General features: G+C 40.9%; 1 protein-coding gene across 3 annotated transcripts in view; it reads right to left on the bottom strand.

Moving 5' to 3' along the window:
* Window positions 1-21,929, bottom strand: part of fxr1 (FMR1 autosomal homolog 1) — a 94,453-nt gene that overhangs the window by 30,074 nt on the left and 42,450 nt on the right. For all 3 annotated transcript variants that reach the window (XM_067995210.1, XM_067995209.1, XM_067995211.1), the window contains exons 5-11: window positions 20,846-20,994; window positions 15,561-15,654; window positions 14,537-14,653; window positions 11,797-11,967; window positions 5,248-5,326; window positions 3,960-4,069; window positions 658-744 (exon numbers count right to left, since the gene is read on the bottom strand). In XM_067995210.1, the coding sequence (XP_067851311.1) occupies window positions 658-744; window positions 3,960-4,069; window positions 5,248-5,326; window positions 11,797-11,967; window positions 14,537-14,653; window positions 15,561-15,654; window positions 20,846-20,994 (807 nt within the window). The remainder of the gene's footprint in view (window positions 1-657; window positions 745-3,959; window positions 4,070-5,247; window positions 5,327-11,796; window positions 11,968-14,536; window positions 14,654-15,560; window positions 15,655-20,845; window positions 20,995-21,929) is intronic.

Below are 21,929 nucleotides of genomic sequence, written 5' to 3'. Positions count from 1 at the left end.
ACATGTGTGTAACTTCAATTTCTGACATGGAACCAGTAAGATAAGGGGAAGCACACAATCCACTTACCTTTCAGGCTTCTGAGTTAAGCCTGCTTGAACAAATTACTTACTGTACCCCACAGCTCCAAACCAGCTATTCTATACTTAACCCAAATGCAACCATAAATACCAAGGGCTTTGAACAGGCTGCTGTATGGATACTGCAGCACACCTATAGCAAACTCCAATGCTTAAAATTTTTAGCTTTAACACATTAAGAAAAATCCTCAAAAGCAGATTGACAAAGTGCATCAAGCAGCAGTGTTTCCTTTGTAGCAAGTTGCCATTCACTTCCCTTGTGCTGTTAGTTAAGCTGGGACAGCATTTTAGCCAGCAAGACAGCCAGAAACTACAACCAAGGCAATCGAGCTAAAGCTCCAACAGCAAAGTTATGGCATTCTCTGCAGCTGATATAACCTATTGATATCACAACATTGTATTATCTTCCAGTTTTCAATAATCCAAGTGGAGTGTACCATTTCAAACAGGTGTTTATTCCAGCAACTAATCTCAGCTCCACGTATCTATATTTGTACTGACCATGTGTTTCATGCTAAGCAGAAACACTAAAAAACTCCACTATAGCTAAGTTAATACAGGGAAAATAAACATACCCACCTTCAGATAAGAAATATGGTACTCCAAAAGAACCTGCACATTTCCAATGCTTTCCTTCGTTCCAACAAAAGTGAAAGGGACCATTCCCTATGGAAATATTTAGAAAAAAATATTAAAACCACCTTTATTGCTACCTTTCAAACAAACAAACAGATTTTACACCTAAATAAGGTATTCCTACATTTTTCAGATCAAATTTATTCCAGCTGTAGTTGACATAGGTTTGTTACGACCCTCATCTGGTCCGTGAGATTCATCTCCTGCTTCTTTGACCCATTCCCACGAACCTGACTACCCAATTTCCCCTCTTAGCCCCCATGCTAGCTGACATTGTAAATGGTTCCCTCTTCTCAGGTACTGTACACATCTCTTTCAAAACCACATCATACTCCCCCTCACAAAACCTATTCTCGATCCCTCTGTCCTTGCAAACTACTGCCCCATTTCCGCTCCAAAGTCCTTGAACGTTTCGTCGCCTCCATTCCCATCTTTCCTGCAACTCATACTTGAAACTCACCAATCAGGTTTCTATTCCTGCGACAGCCCTAATGAAAATCACAAATGACGTGCTCTATGACTGTGGTGCACTATACCTCCCGGCTTCTCTAACTCTGCAGTCCTCCACACAGTTGACCACATCATTCTCCTCCATTGCCTCTGTACTGTCCAGCTCAGTTTGACTGCACTCACTTGGTTCCGCTCTTACCTATTGATGCTTAGCCAAAGCATCGCCAACAATGGCTTCTCTTCCTGCCTCCTCTTCCTCATCTACATTCTGCTCCTTGGTGACATCATCCAAAGACATGGGGTCAGCTACCCCATGTATGCTAATGACACCCAGCTCTTGCACTCCACCACCTCTCTCAACCCCTCCACTGCCTCTGTGTTGTCAGACTGCTTGTGTGGCATCCAGTCATTCATGAGGCACAATTTCTTCCAGTCAAACATCGGGAACCGAACCCATTGTTTTCAGCACTGGCCACAAACTCCATACCCTCACCACCAATTCCACTCCCCTCGTCAGCCACTGCCTCAAGCTTAACCAGACTGTTCATAACCGTGGTGTCCTATTTGACCCCAAACTGAACTTCCAAGTCCAATGCCTCAATTTTTAAATTCTCATCCTTGTGTTTAAAATTCACAGCCTCGCCGCTCCTCATCTCTGCAACCCTCCGACTCTGGTGTCTAATGCATCCGGCACTCTCTTTCCCTCTCCATTGGAAGCAGTGCCTTCAGCCGTCTAGGCCTAAAGCTCTGGAATTCCCACCCTAAAACTCTCTACTTCCCTCTCTTTCTTTATGACCCTCCTTAAAGCCGACCTTTTTGACCCAGCTTTTAGTCACCGCTCCTAATATTTCTTTCTTTCGCTCGGCATCCATATTTGTCTGATCCAGCTGTGAAGCGCCGTGGGACATTTTCCTATGTTAAAGGTGCTACATAAATGCAACTTGCTGTTACACAAAGTGCTCATTCCTTTAAGCTGATCTTCATTCAGATCATAAAATGAGCTTACAAAGCTGTTTCGAAGATACTCATTTGAAATGTGAAGAATTATTCATTAATGACCACTAAGAAAGATAAATGAAACTTGGATTTATATAGCACCGTTCATATCTTCAGGACATCCCAAAGTACTTCACAACCAATTAATTACTTTTGAAGTGTAGTCACAGTTGTATAGGTAAAAAGCAGCAGCCACATAGCACACAGTATGCTCTCACGAACGGCAATGAGATAAATGATCAGTTAATTGGTGTTGATAGTTGAAGGATAAATGATGGTCAGGGCACCAGAAGTCCTCTGCTCTTCTGTGAATAATGCCACGGGATCTTTTACCCCACGTATGCGGTTCATCCTCCTCTAACGCCTCTTCCGTACTGTCCAGCTTAGTTTGACTGCATTCACTTGGTTCCACACTGAACAGACTCACATGGCCTCAGTTTAACATCAACAGAAAGTAAGCACCTTCAGCAATACAACACTCCTTCAATGAAGTGTTAGCCTGGATTATTTACTGAAGTCTTAGAGTGGAGCTGACGCAGAGCCAAACTGATACTGTGATACTGGGTTTGTTTATTGCAAAGCCCATGTTTTCCAATAATTTAAAAGCCCTAATCACAATAATCCACCAGTTCCTTCATTCAATTATTTTGCAGTTATACAGAAAAACAGGTACTGAAGCAAGCAGGGCTGTTGGAACAGCGACCATAAGAGGAGTAATCATTCAGTTCCTTTCACTTAGAATACAGTGGGGATGATTTTCAAGTAGCGCCCAAAACAAAGTCAGCAGAGCAGCCGCTCCTCCCACCTGTTCGTGCCGGTGGGGGGTCTAAGTCATTTTGAGTCAATGACAGGCCACTGGCGAGTTGCAGGCACCCAAGTGAAGTTTGCCAGTGCTGGGAGAGGTGGGGGGGCAGCAGTCAGCCAGCTTCCACGCAGTCCCGGCCTGCATGTCAGGCCCAAGGGTCGGGCAGGCTTGAACTGGTCTGCAGCAGGCCGGAATTTTTCAGGGTGCCCCCAGGAAGAGCACTCCTGCTACTCCGAGGGCCACCAAAAATTTTTTTAGAAATATCCTGGTTTTCTGAGCCGCCTCCAACGGTCCCTTTAAGGACAACGATTTTGGCTGTTCAATACTTGGTACAAATGATTCCACCAGGTGGACCTTGAGCATTAATGGGGCCCTGATTTTCAATTGCCGACAGCCCGTTTTTCAAGCGAGAAACGGGCGGACGGCAGTTGAAAATCACCTCCATCTCAGACAGCCTAAGGAAACTATTTCCTTAAACGTGCTGTAAATCCATAGTATTTATGTAATCAATACTGCAAAAATTCAACAAGTTTTTAAATTATAAGATACTTCAGAAACTGCAAAACAGGGCAATGATGTCCAATTTAAAACAAACTCAACATTTAAAGGGGAACACTTTGGTCAAAATCTGGTGGTGTTTAAATTTAAGTGGTTAGATTGCGTTCACAGATGCAAAGATAAACAGATAATGCACAATCAAATTTTCCTTCGTCCCACTTGCTTTGAGCAAAACTAAATAGAATTTTATGCCCATTTTCAAATTAAATTTACTTTTGAGTGTGTCATGGAATTACACCAGGAGAAAGCAGTGTTCAGGTTTTACTGTTCCATCCTTACCATTTACTGTCACAAGAGGGAGAAATCAATTAAATTAAAATAAAGAAAAAGGTGGTTGGATTTCCAGTCAGAATCAAAGCACAATTAGAATGGAGCTTCTAATAGCATAACAAGAGTGCTGTATGAAAACATGCATGAACACACTTCAGTAGATTACCTCTTCTCTGGGTTGCCTGCTGTCATTATCGCCTTCAATTCGCACTCTAACTACTCCTGATTTATCCACTATCTCCTGAATAACCTTACCATTTTTGCCAATAACTTTTCCTGTAATAGAAATGAGAAAGCATTAGCAATTTCATTTTCAGTGAAATACTTGAAATATAAACCATTAACTTGTTAATACACGCAAAAGCCAAATTAAAGAAACAAAGGGAGTTTCTCAATGGTCTTCACTCTTGAATGTGACATCACCAACAGCACTGTCCATAGCCCATTATTCTCATTCATGACAGGACATGAGTTCTACATAAACTGTCTGCTTCTAATTGTCCTCTAACCTTCAACCTGTATATTCTGTTTTAGAACTTTGGGGGTGGCCAGATGGACCAAATTGGCCTTTCCCAGTCATGTATATTCCTAACAGAGTAACAGGGGCAAATCACAATGCACAGTTATCCCTCATGACCATTTCTAGGAAATGAGGGAATAGTCAGAGAAACAATTTTCTCAAATTAATGAACCATTATGCTGTGAACTAAACGAGAGGTATCCTAAACTAGTGCTCTAAATTGATTGTAATTCAGCATTAAACTTAAAAATTGCAATATAATGATGAGAAAGGCCATTCGACCCATCGTAACTCATCCATCCTGAAAGATCTTACTGTCCATCATTATGGCATCCAGCAGTTGCTTCAATGATTCCAAGGTTGACACCTCTACTACCTTAGCAGAAGTCAATCTCTTATGTTGATCACTGTGCATCTGAATAACTTCCAAACATCAGTTTTAAATTTGCCTTTTGTTAGTTCAAACCAGTGTCTCATCCTACTGTCACAATTTAATTTGAAATAGTGTTCGGATCTACTTATTCTACATTGTTTATCATCTTATGTAAGGTCACCTTCTTTCTAGGCTGAAAAGCCCAAGTTTCTCCAACCGTTCTTCACAATTTAGTCCTCCGACACTAAGAGTTAGTCTCATGGCTTTTCCCTGAACAACTTCCAAGATTTTTGTCTTGGTAACCAGAATTGAACACTGTACTTAAGATGTGGTCTGATGAGAGCTCTATGCAGTTGAGCATGACGCATTCAGACATGCACTCTACTATTCAGGTTAAAATAGTTTAGCATTCTATTTGCTTTCTTGATTGCTGTTCTGCAGTGATTTTACATGTTGAATGCTGAGTCAACTAAAATCCCTAGATCTCTCAACTTCATTCTTAGCTATTTTGACACCATGCCATACATATGTCCATTTATAATTCCTATATGGACTACTTACCTACTAAATCCCTGGGAACTTGAACAGAATCCTCTACAAACTCAAGATAACTTCTAGCCTTCTGGACTGCCTCTTCAGTCTGAAAACAACAGATCATTAAGCTGTTCATATGTTGCACTGACCAGATTAGTATGTTGTAAATATTTAAAATTTTTATACCCTTATACAGGCTAATATTTCACACTTCCATTTCCCCCAGAGCTGCTTCCCTCCACCAGTTAACGATGTGGCAGTACTTACTGGGCCAGTAGTGATTTTCTCCTGGATCAGACAGCTCCAGAGATGTGTGAACACTTTGAAGAGGAATAATGCTCACCATTCCTAGATTTCCCTTTTAAGCTTCATCAGTTTTATGTTTTGAGATGCAAATTATAAAAAAGGTAGACACCAGAGACCAGCTCATCAGGCAATACTGTTTATTAACCAGCCAGTTTTAAAAAAATATATAGGCTATGTTTAAACCAGACAGAAAAAGTCTATTTTTTTTAAAAGACTGGCTCAGTTTTCTTCCAGCAATCTCTAAAGCTCCAAGTCCTTAACTTACTTTCATGACAGACTCAAAGTTTTCTGAGTTACTCCAAGAGGAGTTCTGCCTGTTTGAAATTCTGCACACTTGGAACGTGATTTCTTGCCCCGTTTTGCTGCAGTCAGACACAGTGACTTTACTGCTTTATTTCTTGATACAACAGCCCCTGATTATCTTTATTATCTTCTATTGAGAATTACTGATATTACAGAGTGAGAAGCACAGTACAACACATCACGCTGAAGCAGGACTCATCATAGCACCTTATTCATTATAATTCCACTGTTTTATTAAGACTGATTTAGTGATAAAAGCCAGAAGATACGCACTCTGCATATAGTTAGAACTTGTATGTGGATATTTTTTTAAATTAAGAATATCTCAGAGATCGATAACGGCACAAGTAGTTGCAATAACATTCAACGCTTTAGTACTGCTATCCGGAAGTACTTTTCAGCAGTAAAAGCATTTTTTTTATTACTTCATGGGATGTGGACGTCGGCACGGCATTTATTGCCCATCCCTAATGGCCCTTGAGAAGGTGGCGGTGAACCGCCTTCTTGAACTGCTGCAGTCCGTGTGGTGAAGGCACTCCCACAGTGCTGTTAGGTAGGGAGTTCCAGGATTTTGACCCTGCGACGATGAAGGAATGGCGATATATTTCCAAGTCGGGATGGTGTGTTAGGTGGAGGGGAATGTGCTCCCAATTTAGCAGCACTCAGTTTGGGGCTAAACTATGTTTACAATATCTAGTGAATTGTAAATAGTGGTGGGTATTAGTTTTCTCAGTACCATTTGATTTTATCTAATAAGGGTTTAAACTGACATTAAGTGTAGACTATTGGTTCATCTCTCAACCCACATTATGTGCATCAAGTTTTTTTTTAATATTTGTTTTTGTGATGCAGATGATGCTGTCAAAGTGTAGGCCATCAGGAAACACTGCAGATCTTGTGCTGATGGTGCTCAGTAAGGAATTCCAAGATTTTGACCCAGCAATGAAGGAACAGCAGTGTACACGTAAGTCAGAATGATGCATGACTCGTAGGGATACTTTGGAGGTGATGGTGTTTCCATGATCTTGATCTTCTTGTGACATCTAACACCAAGAAACACAAGACTGGGAGGTGCTGTCAAAGTAGTTTGGCGAGTTGGTGCAGTGCATGCAGTAGATAGTACATACTGCAGCCACAGTGCGTTGGTTGTGGAAGGGGTGCATACTGAGTCTAGTGGCCGAGGTGCCAATCAAGTGTTCTGCTCTATCCTGGATAGCATTGAACTTGAGTGTTGCTGCAGGATTTACGAATACTGATTCTGTAATAGTGGAAGCTATATCTATCCCCAGCAGGACTTTCGCTTTTGAAGATTTTCTCTTCCCTCAGAGGGCAACACTGCTATGAAAAATATTTGCCTGGAACATAAGCATACATTCAATATGATATGCTAGGGTTGCTGCCCAACAGGCCTTGAACCAGACAGTTTAAATAAATAGAGTGTGTGGAAATTTCTACCATATGAACTGAAGACAAAAAGACTTTCCTTTTTTAAAAAAAACAGTATTAGTCCCTTTTTTAATCTGTTTACACTTCCGTGAAGCACATTGGGATTTTTTCTGTTGAAGGCACTATCTAAATGGAAGTAGGTCTAAGTTTTTTTTTAAATGAATTTGTATAAGCAGCAAACATCAGAATTCAAGCTAGGATACCAGCCATTATGGCAGAAATCTTCACCAGACGTGCCTAAGGATATAAAATGCCTTTGATGCATTCTGGGCTCCAGTATCAAGAAGATCACAATTCTTAGCTGCTACCACCCACTGGAATTTTTTTTTTATTCGTTCACGGGATGTGGGCGTCGCTGGCGAGGCCAGCATTTATTGCCCATCCCTAATTGCCCTCGAGAAGGTGGTGGTGAGCCGCCTTCTTGAACCGCTGCAGTCCGTGTGGTGAAGGTTCTCCCACAGTGCTGTTAGGAAGGGAGTTCCAGGATTTTGACCCAGCGACAATGAAGGAACGGCGATATATTTCCAGGTCGGGATGGTGTGTGACTTGGAGGGGAACGTGCAGGTGGTGTTGTTCCCATGCGCCTGCTGCTCTTGTCCTTCTAGGTGGTAGAGGTCGCGGGTTTGGGAGGTGCTGTCGAAGAAGCCTTGGCGAGTTGCTGCAGTGCATCCTGTGGATGGTGCACACTGCAGCCACAGTGCGCCGGTGGTGAAGGGAGTGAATGTTTAGTGTGGTGGATGGGGTGCCAATCAAGCGGGCTGCTTTATCTTGGATGGTGTCGAGCTTCTTGAGTGTTGTTGGAGCTGCACTCATCCAGGCAAGTGGAGAGTATTCCATCACACTCCTGACTTGTGCCTTGTAGATGGTGGAAAGGCTTTGGGGAGTCAGGAGGTGAGTCACTCGCTGCAGAATACCCAGCCTCTGACCTGCTCTCGTAGCCACAGTATTTATATGGCTGGTCCAGTTAAGTTTCTGGTCAATGGTGACCCCCAGGATGTTGATGGTGGGAGATTCGGCAATGGTAATGCCGTTGAATGTCAAGGGGAGGTGGTTAGACTCTCTCTTGTTGGAGATGGTCATTGCCTGGCACTTATCTGGCGCGAATGTTACTTGCCACTTATGAGCCCAAGCCTGGATGTTGTCCAGGTCTTGCTGCATGTGGGCTCGGACTGTTTCATTATCTGAGGGGTTGCGAATGGAACTGAACACTGTGCAGTCATCAGCGAAGATCCCCATTTCTGACCTTATGATGGAGGGAAGGTCATTGATGAAGCAGCTGAAGATGGTTGGGCCGAGGACATTGCCCTGAGGAACTCCTGCAGCAATGCCCTGGGGCTGAGATGATTGGCCTCCAACAACCACTACCATCTTCCTTTGTGCTAGGTATGACTCCAGCCACTGGAGAGTTTTCCCCCTGATTCCCATTGACTTCAATTTTACTAGGGCTCCTTGGTGCCATACTCGGTCAAATGCTGCCTTGATGTCAAGGGCAGTCACTCTCACCTCACCTCTGGAATTCAGCTCTTTTGTCCATGTTTGGACCAAGGCTGTAATGAGGTCTGGAGCCGAGTGGTCCTGGCGGAACCCAAACTGAGCATCGGTGAGCAGGTTATTGGTGAGTAAGTGCCGCTTGATAGCACTGTCGACGACACCTTGCATCACTTTGCTGATGATTGAGAGTAGACTGATGGGGCGGTAATTGGCCGGATTGGATTTGTCCTGCTTTTTGTGGACAGGACATACCTGGGCAATTTTCCACATTGTCGGGTAGATGCCAGTGTTGTAGCTGTACTGGAACAGCTTGGCTAGAGGCACAGCTAGTTCTGGAGCACAAGTCTTCAGCACTACAGCTGGGATGTTGTCGGGGCCCATAGCCTTTGCTGTATCCAGTGCACTCAGCCGTTTCTTGATATCACGTGGAGTGAATCGAATTGGCCGAAGACTGGCTTCCGTGATGGTGGGGATATCGGGAGGAGGCTGAGATGGATCATCCACTCGGCACTTCTGGCTGAAGATGGTCGCAAACGCTTCAGCCTTGTCTTTTGCACTCACGTGCTGGACTCCGCCATCATTGAGAATGGGGATGTTTGCAGAGCCTCCTCCTCCCGTTAGTTGTTTAATTGTCCACCACCATTCACGACTGGATGTGGCAGGACTGCAGAGCTTTGATCTGATCCGTTGGTTGTGGAATCGCTTAGCTCTGTCTATAGCATGTTGCTTCCGCTGTTTAGCATACATGTAGTCCTGAGTTGTAGCTTCACCAGGTTGGCACCTCATTTTTAGGTATGCCTGGTGCTGCTCCTGGCATGCGCTTCTACACTCCTCATTGAACCAGGGTTGATCCCCTGGCTTGTTGGTAATGGTAGAGTGAGGAATATGCCGGGCCACGAGGTTACAGATTGTGCTGGAATACAATTCTGCTGCTGCTGATGGCCCACAGCGCCTCATGGATGCCCAGTTTTGAGCTGCTAGATCTGTTCTGAATCTATCCCATTTAGCACGGTGGTAGTGCCACACAACACGATGGATGATGTCCTCAGTGCAAAGACAGGACTTCATCTCCACGAGGACTGTGCGGTGGTCACTCCTACCAATACTGTCATGGACAGATGCATTTGCGACAGGTAGATTGGTGAGGACGAGGTCAAGTAAGTTTTTCCCTTGTGTTGGTTCGCTCACCACCTGCCGCAGGCCCAGTCTCGCGGCTATGTCCTTCAGGACTCGGCCAGCTCGGTCAGTAGTGGTGCTACCAAGCCACTCTTGGTGATGGACATTGAAGTCCCCCACCCAGAGTACATTTTGTGCCCTTGCTACCCTCAGTGCTTCCTCCAAGTGGTGCTCAACATGGAGGAGGACTGATTCATCAGCTGAGGGAGGACGGTAGGTGGTAATCAGCAGGAGGTTTCTGTGCCCATGTTTGACCTGATGCCATGAGATTTCATGGGGTCCAGAGTCAATGTTGAGGACTCCCAGGGCCACTCCCTCCTGACTGTATCTCACTGTACCGCCACCTCTGGTGGGTCTGTCCTGCCAGTGGGACAGGACATACCCAGGGATGGTGATGGAAGAGTCTGGGACGTTGGCTGAAAGATATGATTCTGTGAGTATGGCTATGTCAGGCTGTTGCTTGACTAGTCTGTGGGACAGCTCTCCCAATTTTGGCACAAGTCCCCAGATGTTAGTAAGGAGGACCTTGCAGGGTCGACTGGGCTTGGTGTTTTGCCGTTGTCGTGTCCGGTGCCTAGTGGTCCGATGCCGGGTGGTCCGTCCGGTTTTATTCTTATTATGACTTTTCGTAGCGAGATTTTACAACTGAGTGGCTTGCTCGGCCATTTCAGAGGGCAATTAAGAATCAACCACATTGCTGTGGGTCTGGAGTCACATATAGGCCAGACCGGGTAAGGATGGCAGGTTTCCTTCCCTAAAGGACATTAGTGAACCAGATGGGTTTTTACGACAATCCGGTAGTTTCATGGCCATCATTACTGATACTAATATTTTAATTCCAGATTTTATTTAATTAATTGAATTTAATTAATTAATTGAATTTAAATTCACCAGCTGCCGTGGCGGGATTTGAACTCATGACTCTGGATTTTTAGTCCAGGCCTTGTGGCACCTAAGAGCATAAAAGTAATATTCCACAGCTTTCCAAAGAGGAAGCTGACATATCTGGCAAACTATACCAGTTGCATTGCCACATTCAGTGAGAACACTAACTTGGTCGACTTCTTTTTCCAGATAAAGGAACTTGGACTCTATCAAGCAGGCCTAGGTTCAAAGGTAATTGGCCACGCAACCTCAGTGTCTGACTTGAAAAGTCACTGAAATGAGCAACTGTCTCAAGAGGTGGCAAAGGCAACCCTAAACAGTTCAAGAGGAATTGTATGAGCTGTCGCTATGCTGACAGTCTCCCTTAAAAAGGTTTTCTTGGTCATCTCTCAAGGTTTACAGCGCACAAAGTATAGCAAACTCCTGTAAAGTACTACCAATGGCCCGGGGGAAGAGGTAAATGAAAGTTTCCACTCCTCACTATCCAACAACTCCACTGACATTAACTGTCTAAGCTCACATGCGAAAAATGTCCTACTTGGATGAAGTGCTGGACCATACCCAAGTACAAAGTTATTGCTTCAGGCGATGAAACGACTGAAAAAATGTTTAATGCTGATTTGATAATTTTGTGGGAAGTTATTACTTTGCCATTAAACCTGAAAGACAGTTTGTAGCTAGTGTCTCATGTAGATGGAGAAGGAGCAATGAAAAGATGAGGCACTTGAAGTGGAGATCTAAGTGTATATGGAACAATGCACTTACAGACAAAAGTACTCTTTAACCAAACCAAAAAGTAATTTAATTCAAGTTTCCATAAAACTGCAACACGTATATATACCAATGTTACCGGACACTTTCATTTAAAAAGTTCTTTGCAGGAATAATAGTAAATATTTTTTCATTCTCATCACTTTTTTGGCTATCAAAGAAATCCAAAGATTTAATGAAATGTGCCTGCAAGCTTACCTCTCCATAAATCCTGAATGTGCCAGTTTCTTCATCAAGTTCAATTGCTGTGACACCAGAAACCTTTCTTGCTTGCTGGATATTGGAACCATGGGTTCCGATTGCTAGACCCATTAGATCCTCTCTGACGGTGAATTCCTCTTGGAATGCAGCTGCTAGCTGCTTGGTACTCTGGTAGTTAAAAATCACAAGAGCTGTAATTATTTCAGCTGATTGCAGACCAGGCATTTTTGTAGGCCATGAACAGCAAACAGTTTAAATGAGGATTTTTTAAAGAAGGTTTATTTTTAAAAAAAGCTAATTTTGTATGTAAAACATAGTTTATTGCATTCATTTAAAAAGGTAAGCTTGAATACTAGTGATTCGGTTGGTAGCAATTACATCTGCTGATAAAAGCAATTAAAATTTCCAACAATGAAACACCATTTGCATCATGCAAAAAAGTTTTAAAATCTTGAATCTCTAATTTAACAGAGTAGCACTGTACACTGGAGTATCAATGCCATGGGAGGGGTGTATGACTTTAATCTTTCCCTCTGTTTCATTTCCAATCTGAGCTGTGCAGTAGAGAGAGTGGTAAGTGCAGCAGGAACTCACCAATCAACTGCAAAGCACCCTCGGGCTACCAATATAACCTGGCATTGGTGATGGTCTGACAGAATACCACCCATTCTCTTGATGGCAGGATATGAATGGTATATCAGAACAAAAAAATTCTAAATATCTTCAAGGTGTACAGGTCTTAGCAGTCAACCCTATACACTCAAACTGAAATGTTCAAGTACGCTCAAGGCAAGAGATTCAAATACTAAATTGGTTTGCAAAATGAAGGCAGTCACCTTAAGTGACTACTTCATAATAGTACAAACGGCAGTATATGTTTTTAGTGTGAACACATGAACTAGCATAACTGCCTTCAGTTTTTCTCTGCAACCACTACCGAAATATAAATCCTCACTAACAGTAGAAATAGGGGGAAAACATTGATACAACCCACTAATCCCCTAGTACAACTTCATCTGCATCATGCGTTACTGCCAAGCCTGTAATCATTTATTCACAGCTGAAACAGGAGCCTGTCCATTTCTTTTTGGTATACTGCAAATGAATCAACATTCCGTAACCAATGCAGCAGTTTATTCTGTAAGTTTACAATTCAGTTACTCGATAAATTGCATTGCGCTTTAGGTTATATGTATAGCCCTCATCCTCTTATATGGAGGAGAATTTATTTTTCCACTGATTTCTCATTTTCAAAGACATTTTCAAAGATCCCCTTTCCCAGAACCTCTAGGCATAACAATTTAAAAACTGATCAGCAGAGTAAGAAAATATAATTTGGCTCATCATGGTTTTTTTGAAATTTGCTCTCCATTAGTTTTCCTCAACAAATCCTACTCCTTTTTAGACCAGAATTATTTCTCCGCTTACTTGCAATTCTTGATGAAAAACCTCAACTCCTGCTATTCACCAATTCATTCAACTGATGATCCGCTCCAGATTTGAATTCACATAGCTACTTTCTTTGTCCCTCAGTACAACCTATCAATTTAGAACTTTTCTTTTTAATCCCAATACAGGTAGTTTATGCAGATTTTGAAAAGTAGAGATCCAGGGATAGGTATCAAAGAAATGCCATTTGTTACTGTTCCCCAGCTTTACTGATTATTCTTATATTACACACTGCAGGTATGATTTTTCCCATTCTTAACAAGAAATTCAACCGTTGTTGCTCAGAGTCCAATTTTCTTAAAAGGGACAGTGCATCATCGGATGCCCGCATATATGCCCTCTGTGGAAGTTGCACAAATGAAGAAATATTAAATTACACTGCAATTTCCCACCAGTTAGACACATTTCTGATCTACTTTATCTCTTCAACAACATAAGCCAATATTACTAACAGTCTCTCGAAGTCCTTTGTTTCTTAAAGACAAAATGCACTATAATTATTTGGGTTAGTTACATCCTCAAAATAGAAAATACCAAATTAGTAAGATACAATCTCTGATTTATCTTTCTGTATAATACACTTAATTAGTGCTATATTTCATAGTGATGTTTCTTCCAATATTTTTACAATTACAGACAGCAAGCTAACTTTCATACAACTCCAAAGAGAAGCTTCTGCTCTTCAAAATGATCTCCGCCCCCTCATCAGTAAGTTTCTGAATAATTCTACCAAATATCCTCCACTTCCTTAAGACACTCCAGCTGTCTCAAAGTACCAGGCTAATTTTCTCTTGTGCATTACAAATCACATAAAAATGCCATCCTCAATGATACTCTCGACATCTCCATCTTTTAATGCTTCCTCTAATATCAACTGTCTTTCTTAATATCTCAGTTATTTTTCTTGTAGAATCAAGGATCCCACAAATATTCATCAGATAGGCTGCAGATAATAAAATGTTTAAAAATTCAGTAATGTTTTGATCATCTATGACTCTTATCAGGCTTGCTGTTTAGAGGCAAGCCTAACCTCCTCTTCGGCATTCGATCAGGCACAAATATGGCATATTATATAAAAAGATAAAAGTTGCCTTTCTTCTCCCCTTCATACTTACAATTAAATTTTCTCTCATTTCAATCATCCCTCTTTTTAAAAAAAAATTAGTCCTTCATTGCCTTATATAAATGTACTTCACATCCTTCATCTCTGAAAAAAATACCATCAATGAACAAGTCATGCTCAGTCCTTGTAAATAAGCAGTTTAGACCGGACAATATTTTTGTTTACCTCCAAATGTTTTGTCGCCTCTTCATTCCTGGACACAAGCATGAGCTTTGTTCGAATGCTACGCAAGTGCATATCACTAAGAATGCTAACTCTCTTCACTGTGGCTTCTTTGGTAGACTAGAGTTAAAATAAAAACATTTTAATCTATAACTTTTGCATAAAACAATTCTTCACTAAAAAATTTCCAGCAATGCTCCACCCATTCCCTTACTTGCAACCTCTTTTATCAGCACATTCTGCGTCAGGCACTTCCACTGTAAACATTAGTGTACGTTTAGCTACAAGAGTTGCCCTTCTAGTCAAGACAGGCATATCTCCTCCCCTCCCCAACCCCCACTCCAAGTTGACATATTTTACTGCTACAAAGCATTCCTCCAAGTGGCTCATGTGAATCTTGAGAGCATGAATTAGGCGACTAGTATTTTCAAACTGCCAGATTGTCCTGGTGCTACAATATTCAAATTGCTCAATTGTTAATGGCTGCAACCATGAGTATGCAATCCACTATAAATTAAAGTACAATTGGCTGAACAATTTCTACTCATCTGGTTACCAGAACTATTCAAAAGATGGTGCAGTTAGACAAAGATGCTACAGAACAGTGGCAATTTTCAACTGGACAGCCAATGTTCTTTTAAAATTTCTTCACTATTGCCAAGATTAATAAAATTAGTGAGATGCAATTATTGTGCTAGCCAACAATACCTTTCTATGTTTCTCAAATTTGGTAATATTAAAATATGCAGTGAGATCACAAATTCATAACCCAATTTGCCTAATTTTAAGGTATTTTAAATTGATATGTTTTGCTAATCATGAATGATACTCAAACTAGTCAACCAGACCAAATTTCACTAATAAGTGAATTTGCCCATTTGTCATCTTTTGTTTGAAATCAAAACTAATTAAATTGCCATAGCATTATAAAAACAACATAGTGTACACCTGTAATAGATAACATCAGTGAAGATTGCAAAAATCAGTTTTTTTGAGACTTAAATCTGAATGCATCTTCAGTTCTTACCAAAACTAACAATTGACCAGAGTCAGCACTATAGAAAATGCAGTCTGCTTCAGTTGCCTTCTTAAAATCCTTATGTGCATTTTCATGTGCACAGCTAGATGAGAAAAAAAAGAACAATGTTAAATCCAGACGATATATTCCTGTGATCAGCAACGAAAACAACAAGCAATACCAACAAGCTAAAAATAAACATTTTTCAAAAAGCTATGCTTTAAACCAAGTATGAAAATTGCAATACGATCAGAATAATTTGACTTAAAGGGGTAATGATGGCAAAACCTTCTTGAAAGTACTAGTTTGTTGCTGGATCATAGAATCATACAGCACAGGAGGCAGCGATTCAGCCCATCGTGCCTGTGCCGGCTCTTTGAAAGAGTTATCCATGTCTCCCACTACTGTACTCTTTCACCATAGCCCTGCAAATTTTTCCTTTTCAAGTATACATCCAATTCCCTTTTGAAAGTTACTACTGAATCTGCTTCCAGCACCCTTTCAGGCAGTACATTTCAGATCATAACTTGCTGCATAAAAAAAGTCCTCATCTCCTCTGGTTCTTTTGCCAATTATCTTTAATCAGTGAGCGTTCGTTACCAACCCCTGCCAGAGGAAATAGTTTCTCCTTATTTACCCCATCAAAACCCTTCATAATTCTGAACACCTCTATTAAATCTCCTCTTAACCGCCTCTGCTGTAAGCAGATCAATCGCAGCTTCTCTAGTCTCTCCACATAACTGAAGTCTCTCATCCCTGGTATCATTCCAGTAAATCTCCTTCGCACCCTCTTCAAGGCCTTGACATCCTTGGTGCCCAGAATTTGAGACAGTTACATTGAGTCTACAGCACAGAAACAGGCCATTCGGCCCAACTGGTCTATTCCGGCGTTTATGCTCCACACGAGCCTCCTTCCTCCCTACTTCATCTAACCTATCAGCATACCCTTCTATTCCTTGCTTCTTCGTGTGCTTATCTAACTTCTCCTTAAACACATCTATGCTATTTGCCTCAACTACTCCTTGTGATACGACTGGAAGGAGGGAGAGAGAAAACAGGGAACTACAGGCCAGTTAGCCTGACATTAGTCGTCGGGAAAATGCTGGAATCCATTATTAAGGAAATGGTAACAGAGCACTTAGAACATCATAACATGATTAGGCAGAGTCAATATGGTTTTATGAAAGGGAAATCATGTTTTACAAATTTATTAGTGTTTTTTGAGGCTGTAACAAGGTAGCAAGACAGATAAAGGAGAACCAGTCGATACTGGGATTTTCAAAAGGCATTTGATAAGGTGCCACATAAAAGGTTGTTATGCAAGATAAGGGCTCATGGGGTTGTGGGTAATATATTAACATGGCTAGAGGATTGGTTAACGGACAGAAAACAGAGAGTAGGGATAAACGAGTCATTTTCAGGTTGGCAGACTGTAACTAGTGGGGTACCACAAGAATCGTGCTTGGGCCTCAGCTATTTACAATCTACATTAATGACTTGGATGAAGGGACTGCGTGAAGTGTATCCAAGTTTGCTGACAATACAAAGCTAGGTGGGAAAGTAAGGTGTACGGAGGGCACAAAGAGTCTGCAGAGGAATATAGACAGGTTAAGTGAGTGGGCAAGAAGGTGGCAGATGGAGTATAATGTGGGGAAATGTGAGATTATTCACTTTGGTAGGAAGAATAGAAAAACAGAATATTTTTTTTAAATGGTGAGAAACTATTAAATATTGGTGTCCAGAGAGACTTGGGTGTCCTCATACAAGAAACACAAAAAGTTAGCATGCAGGTAGAGCAAGCAATTAGGAAGGCAAATGGAATGTTGGCCTTTATTACAAGAGGGTTGGAGTACAAGAGTACTACAATTGTACAGGGCTTTGGTGAGACCTCACTTGGAGTACTGCATACAGTTTTGGTCTCTTTTATCTAAGGAAGGATATACCTGCCTTAGAGGGGGTGCAATGAAGGTTCACTGTTAATTCCTGGGATGAGAGGGTTGTCCTATGAGGAGAGATTGAGTAGAATGGGCCTATATTCTCTGGAGTTTAGAAGAATGAGGTGATCTCATTGGAACATATAAGATTCTGAGGCGGCTTGACAGGGTAGAGGCTGAGAGGTTGTTTCTCCTGGCTGGAGAGTCTAGAACTAGAGGGCATAGTCCCAGGATAAGGGGTCAGCCATTTAAGACTGAGATGAGGAGGCATTTCTTCACTCAGAGGGTTGTGAATCTTTGGAATTCTCTATCCCAGAGGGCTGTGGATGCTCAGTTGTTGAGTATATTCAAGGCTGAGATAGATAAATTTCTGGACTCCAAGGAAATAAAGGGATATGGCAATCGGGCAAGAAAGTGGAGTTGATGTTGAAGATCAGCCATGATCTGATTGAATGGCGGAGCAGGCTCAAGGAGCCGTATGGCCTACTCCTCCTCCTACTTCTTATGTAGCACGTTCCACATTCTTACCACTCTTTGGGTAAAGAAGCTTCTTCTGAATTCCCTATTGGATTTATTAGTGACTTGCTTATATTGATGGCTTCTAGTTTTGGACTAACCCAAAGTGGAAACATTTTCTCTACGTCTACCTCTCATTATCTTAAAGACCTCTATCAGGTCATCCTTCAATCTTTTCTAGAGAAAAGAACCCCAGCCTCTTCAGCCTTACCTGATAAGTACATTCTCTCAGTTCTGGTATCAACCTCGTGAATCTTTTTTACACCTTGTCTAATGCCTCTATATCCTTTTTATAATATGGAGACCAGAACTGTGTACAGTTCTCAAAGTGTGGACTGACTAAGGTTCTATACACAGTTAACATAACTTGTATGGCTTTCAATTCTATCCCTCTAGAAATAACCCTAGTGCTTGGTTTGCTTTTTTTATGGCCTTATTAACCTGCGTCACTACTTTTCATGATTTGTGTATCTGTACCCTGAGATCCCTTTGTTACTCTACTCCATTTAGACTCTTATTATCCAAGCACTATGTGGCCTCCTTGTTTTTCCTACCAAAATGCACCAGCGCACACTTATCTATATTGAAGTTCATTTGCCAATACATGCCCATTCTGCAAGTTTATGCCTTCTTACATTTTAACGCATTCTTCCTTTGTATTAACGACACCCATCAATTTCGTGTCATCCGCAAATTTTGAAACTTGATTCCAGAGTCCAAATCGTTGATGTAAATTGTGAACAATAAAGATCCTGGCACTGATCCCTGTGGAACAGCACTTCCCTCCTTTTGCCAGTCTGAGAAGCTACCCGTAACCCCTACTCTGTTTTCTGTTTCGTAGCCAGTTTGCTATCCATTCTGCTACCTGTCCCCTGACTCCACGTGCTCTGACCATGGTCATTAGCCTCATCAAAGGCCTTTTGAAAATCCAAATATATTAAATCTACTGCATTATCCTTGTTTACTCTTTGTTCTTCTTCAAAGAATTCAATAAGGTTGGACAAGCATGACTTTCCCTTCTGAAATCCATGCTGACTACTCTATTAAATTTTTGTTTCCTAGATGTTTTTCTATTACATCTTTGAGTAAAGATTCCATTATCTTTCCTACCACCAACATTAAGCTAACTGGCATATAGTTCCCTGGACTTGTTCTATCTCCCTTCTTAAATACAGGAACAACATTAGCTGTCCGCCAGTCCTCTGGCGGTATTCCCTTTTCTAATTAATTTTTATATGTATGTAATAGTGCCCCTGCTATCTCCTCCCTAACTTCTTTTAATATGCATGGATGCAATTTGTCCGGACCAGGGGTTTTAATCCTCCCCATGTTTGATTAGTTTATCAATTATCTCTCCCCTTTCGATCTTAAATGTCTTCATACCTTTTTTGATCTCCTTTTCTAATGTCATACCCACCTTGTTAGTCTCCCTGAGGCAAAGTAACTATTCAATATTTCTTCCATTTCGCTGTCATTACCTATGAGTTTATCTTGTGCATCCCTTAGTGGCGCTATCCTGATTTTTCTTTTGTTATTTATGTGTCTGTAGAATACGTTACTATCTCTTTTATATTCCGTGATAATTTGATTTCGAGATTCCTCTTCGCTTTCCTAATTGTTTTTTTGACAACCTTCCTAACCGCTTCATATTCCCTTTTGTCATCCTCTCCTTTATTGTCAATGCACTTAGAGTATGCCTTTTGTTTGTTTCAATTTTACCGTATCTCTTTATTCATCCATGGTGTTTCATTATTAGTTAGATTGTTCTCGTTTTTTGGAAGAATATATTTCTCCTGAACTCTATTGATCACTGTTTTAAATATTTCCCACTGCTGTTCTATCTCCTTGTCTGACAAAATTTTTTTCCCAGTTTACCTTCCCTAGTTCCATTCTCATCCCCTCAAAATTAGCTTCTTGTAATTAGTACTCCAGCTGAGGCCTAACCAGTGATTTATAAAGGTTTAGCATAATTTCCTTGCTTTTGTACTCAACGCATTATAAATAGAGGCATAATCAACTTGTCCTGCCACCTTCGAAGACTTGTGTACGTGAATCCTCAGGTCTCTCTGTTCGCTGTACCCGCTTTAAAATTGTACCATTTAATTTATATTGCCTCTCCTCATTCATCCTTCCAAAATGCATCACTTCACACTTCCCAACATTAAATTTAATCTGTCATATGTCTGCCCACTTCACCAGTCTATGTCCTCCTGAAGTCCGTTACTATCCTCCTCACTGCTCACTACATTTCCAAGTTCTGTGTAATTTGCAAACTTTGAAATTATGCTCCCTATACCCAAGTGCAGGTCATTTATATCAAAAAGAGTAGTGGTCCTAATACCGATCCCTGGGGGACACCACTGTATACTTCCCTCCAGTCTCAAAAACAACTGTTCACCACTACTCTCTACTTTCAGTCTCTTAGTCAATTTTATATCCATGCTGCCACTGCCTTTTTAACCTCCAATTTTGCTAACAAGTCTATTATGTCGCACTTTATCAATTGCCTTTTGAAAGTCCCTTTATAAACACATCAACTGCACCACCATCACCAGCCCTCAGTTATTTCATCGAAGATTTAATGTTGCAAGTACACAAGTTTAAATTAAATTCATTTGCAGTCGGCAAATGCAGAGTACAACGTAAGGACATTTTCCAATGTCGCAATTCAGTGGTTGGTCGACATGTCGACAATTTGATCAGCCGCAAAGTGCTTCTTACCTTATTCTGTAATAATAGCAATGAAAATGCAACTTCAACAACATTGTGACGAAAACAAGAAAAAGGAAGCCACGTATTTTAAACTTTTAAAATGGTTGCGGCATGCATCTCTATTCTACTTACGCTTCTTTTAAATCATCAGGAACATCAACAGTACATTTGAAGAAGGTATTCTTTGTAACTGTCTTATTTGGGTTCATAGGCCGTAATCGCTCAAAGGTAACAATTTCATTGTATGTTGCATCACAGGCAGCATATTCAATTACATAAAACTGCATAAAACAAATGAAAAAGTCAAACTCTGATACACCATGCATCTTTATATACAAAAACACTTTTTTAAAAAAAATGCAGCTGACCTAAAAGTTAAAGCTATACTCTCTCCAGAAATGTTTAATACATATAAATGTAACAAGACTGGTTGGTTAAAACTTAAACATAAAATAAGACAGATCAAATGCTATAAGATTTTGTAGCCTCCAAAAGGGAGCTAAAACATTTGTTGAAAACACAGAAATTTTGAGTTTAATGCTATGTTAAAGCAATGTAAATTGAAGTTTTTATAGATAGCACTTCACTTTTTCAAGCAAACAGCCTACCACAGAACCATAGAAGTGCTTCATATATTTAATCCAATTTTCCATGCAATGCAGGAATTTTAAAAAAGGTGTTAATTGCTATACTGAATAACGTATAGTTTAGGAATTGTTGTTTACTCAATTAGTGCTTTAATACTTGTGCACTGTTAATATTTGATCTGATTTGTTCATGACCTTGTTGATTTAACCTATATTTATGAAAATCAAAAATGTTTTTAGACCAGTGGCTGTTTTTGACTGAAATTTACATGTTGAGAGAGATTAAATTAGCTCTCTCCTTCAACACTGATACAACAATGTGCTTGCTGCATGCTGCCTGAGACCGGATCTTGAAATATCACCTAACAGGGATATGAGAAAGGTATGAAAAGTACTAATGTTTCTGTTTCGTTACGTTGTGTGTTTAACTGGCAATTTACTTGAATGATTTATTATTTCATATTGCGCGGTGCATTACAGTCTTTGAACACTTTCAGCCTGCTGAGCATTGTTTTTTTTATTCCTGATTTCACATCCTCCCTACACTTTAAGAGTAAAGCTTGGCTCGATAGATTCTGTGCAAACCCACATAAAACTCTTGCTGTGTGACTGCAGATAGGTGGCGCCCA

Source organism: Heptranchias perlo, chromosome 13, assembly GCF_035084215.1.
Source record: "Heptranchias perlo isolate sHepPer1 chromosome 13, sHepPer1.hap1, whole genome shotgun sequence".
Lineage (NCBI taxonomy): Eukaryota > Metazoa > Chordata > Chondrichthyes > Hexanchiformes > Hexanchidae > Heptranchias > Heptranchias perlo.
Note: the sequence above shows the minus strand (reverse complement) of the source record. Positions and strands in the feature narration are given on the sequence as shown.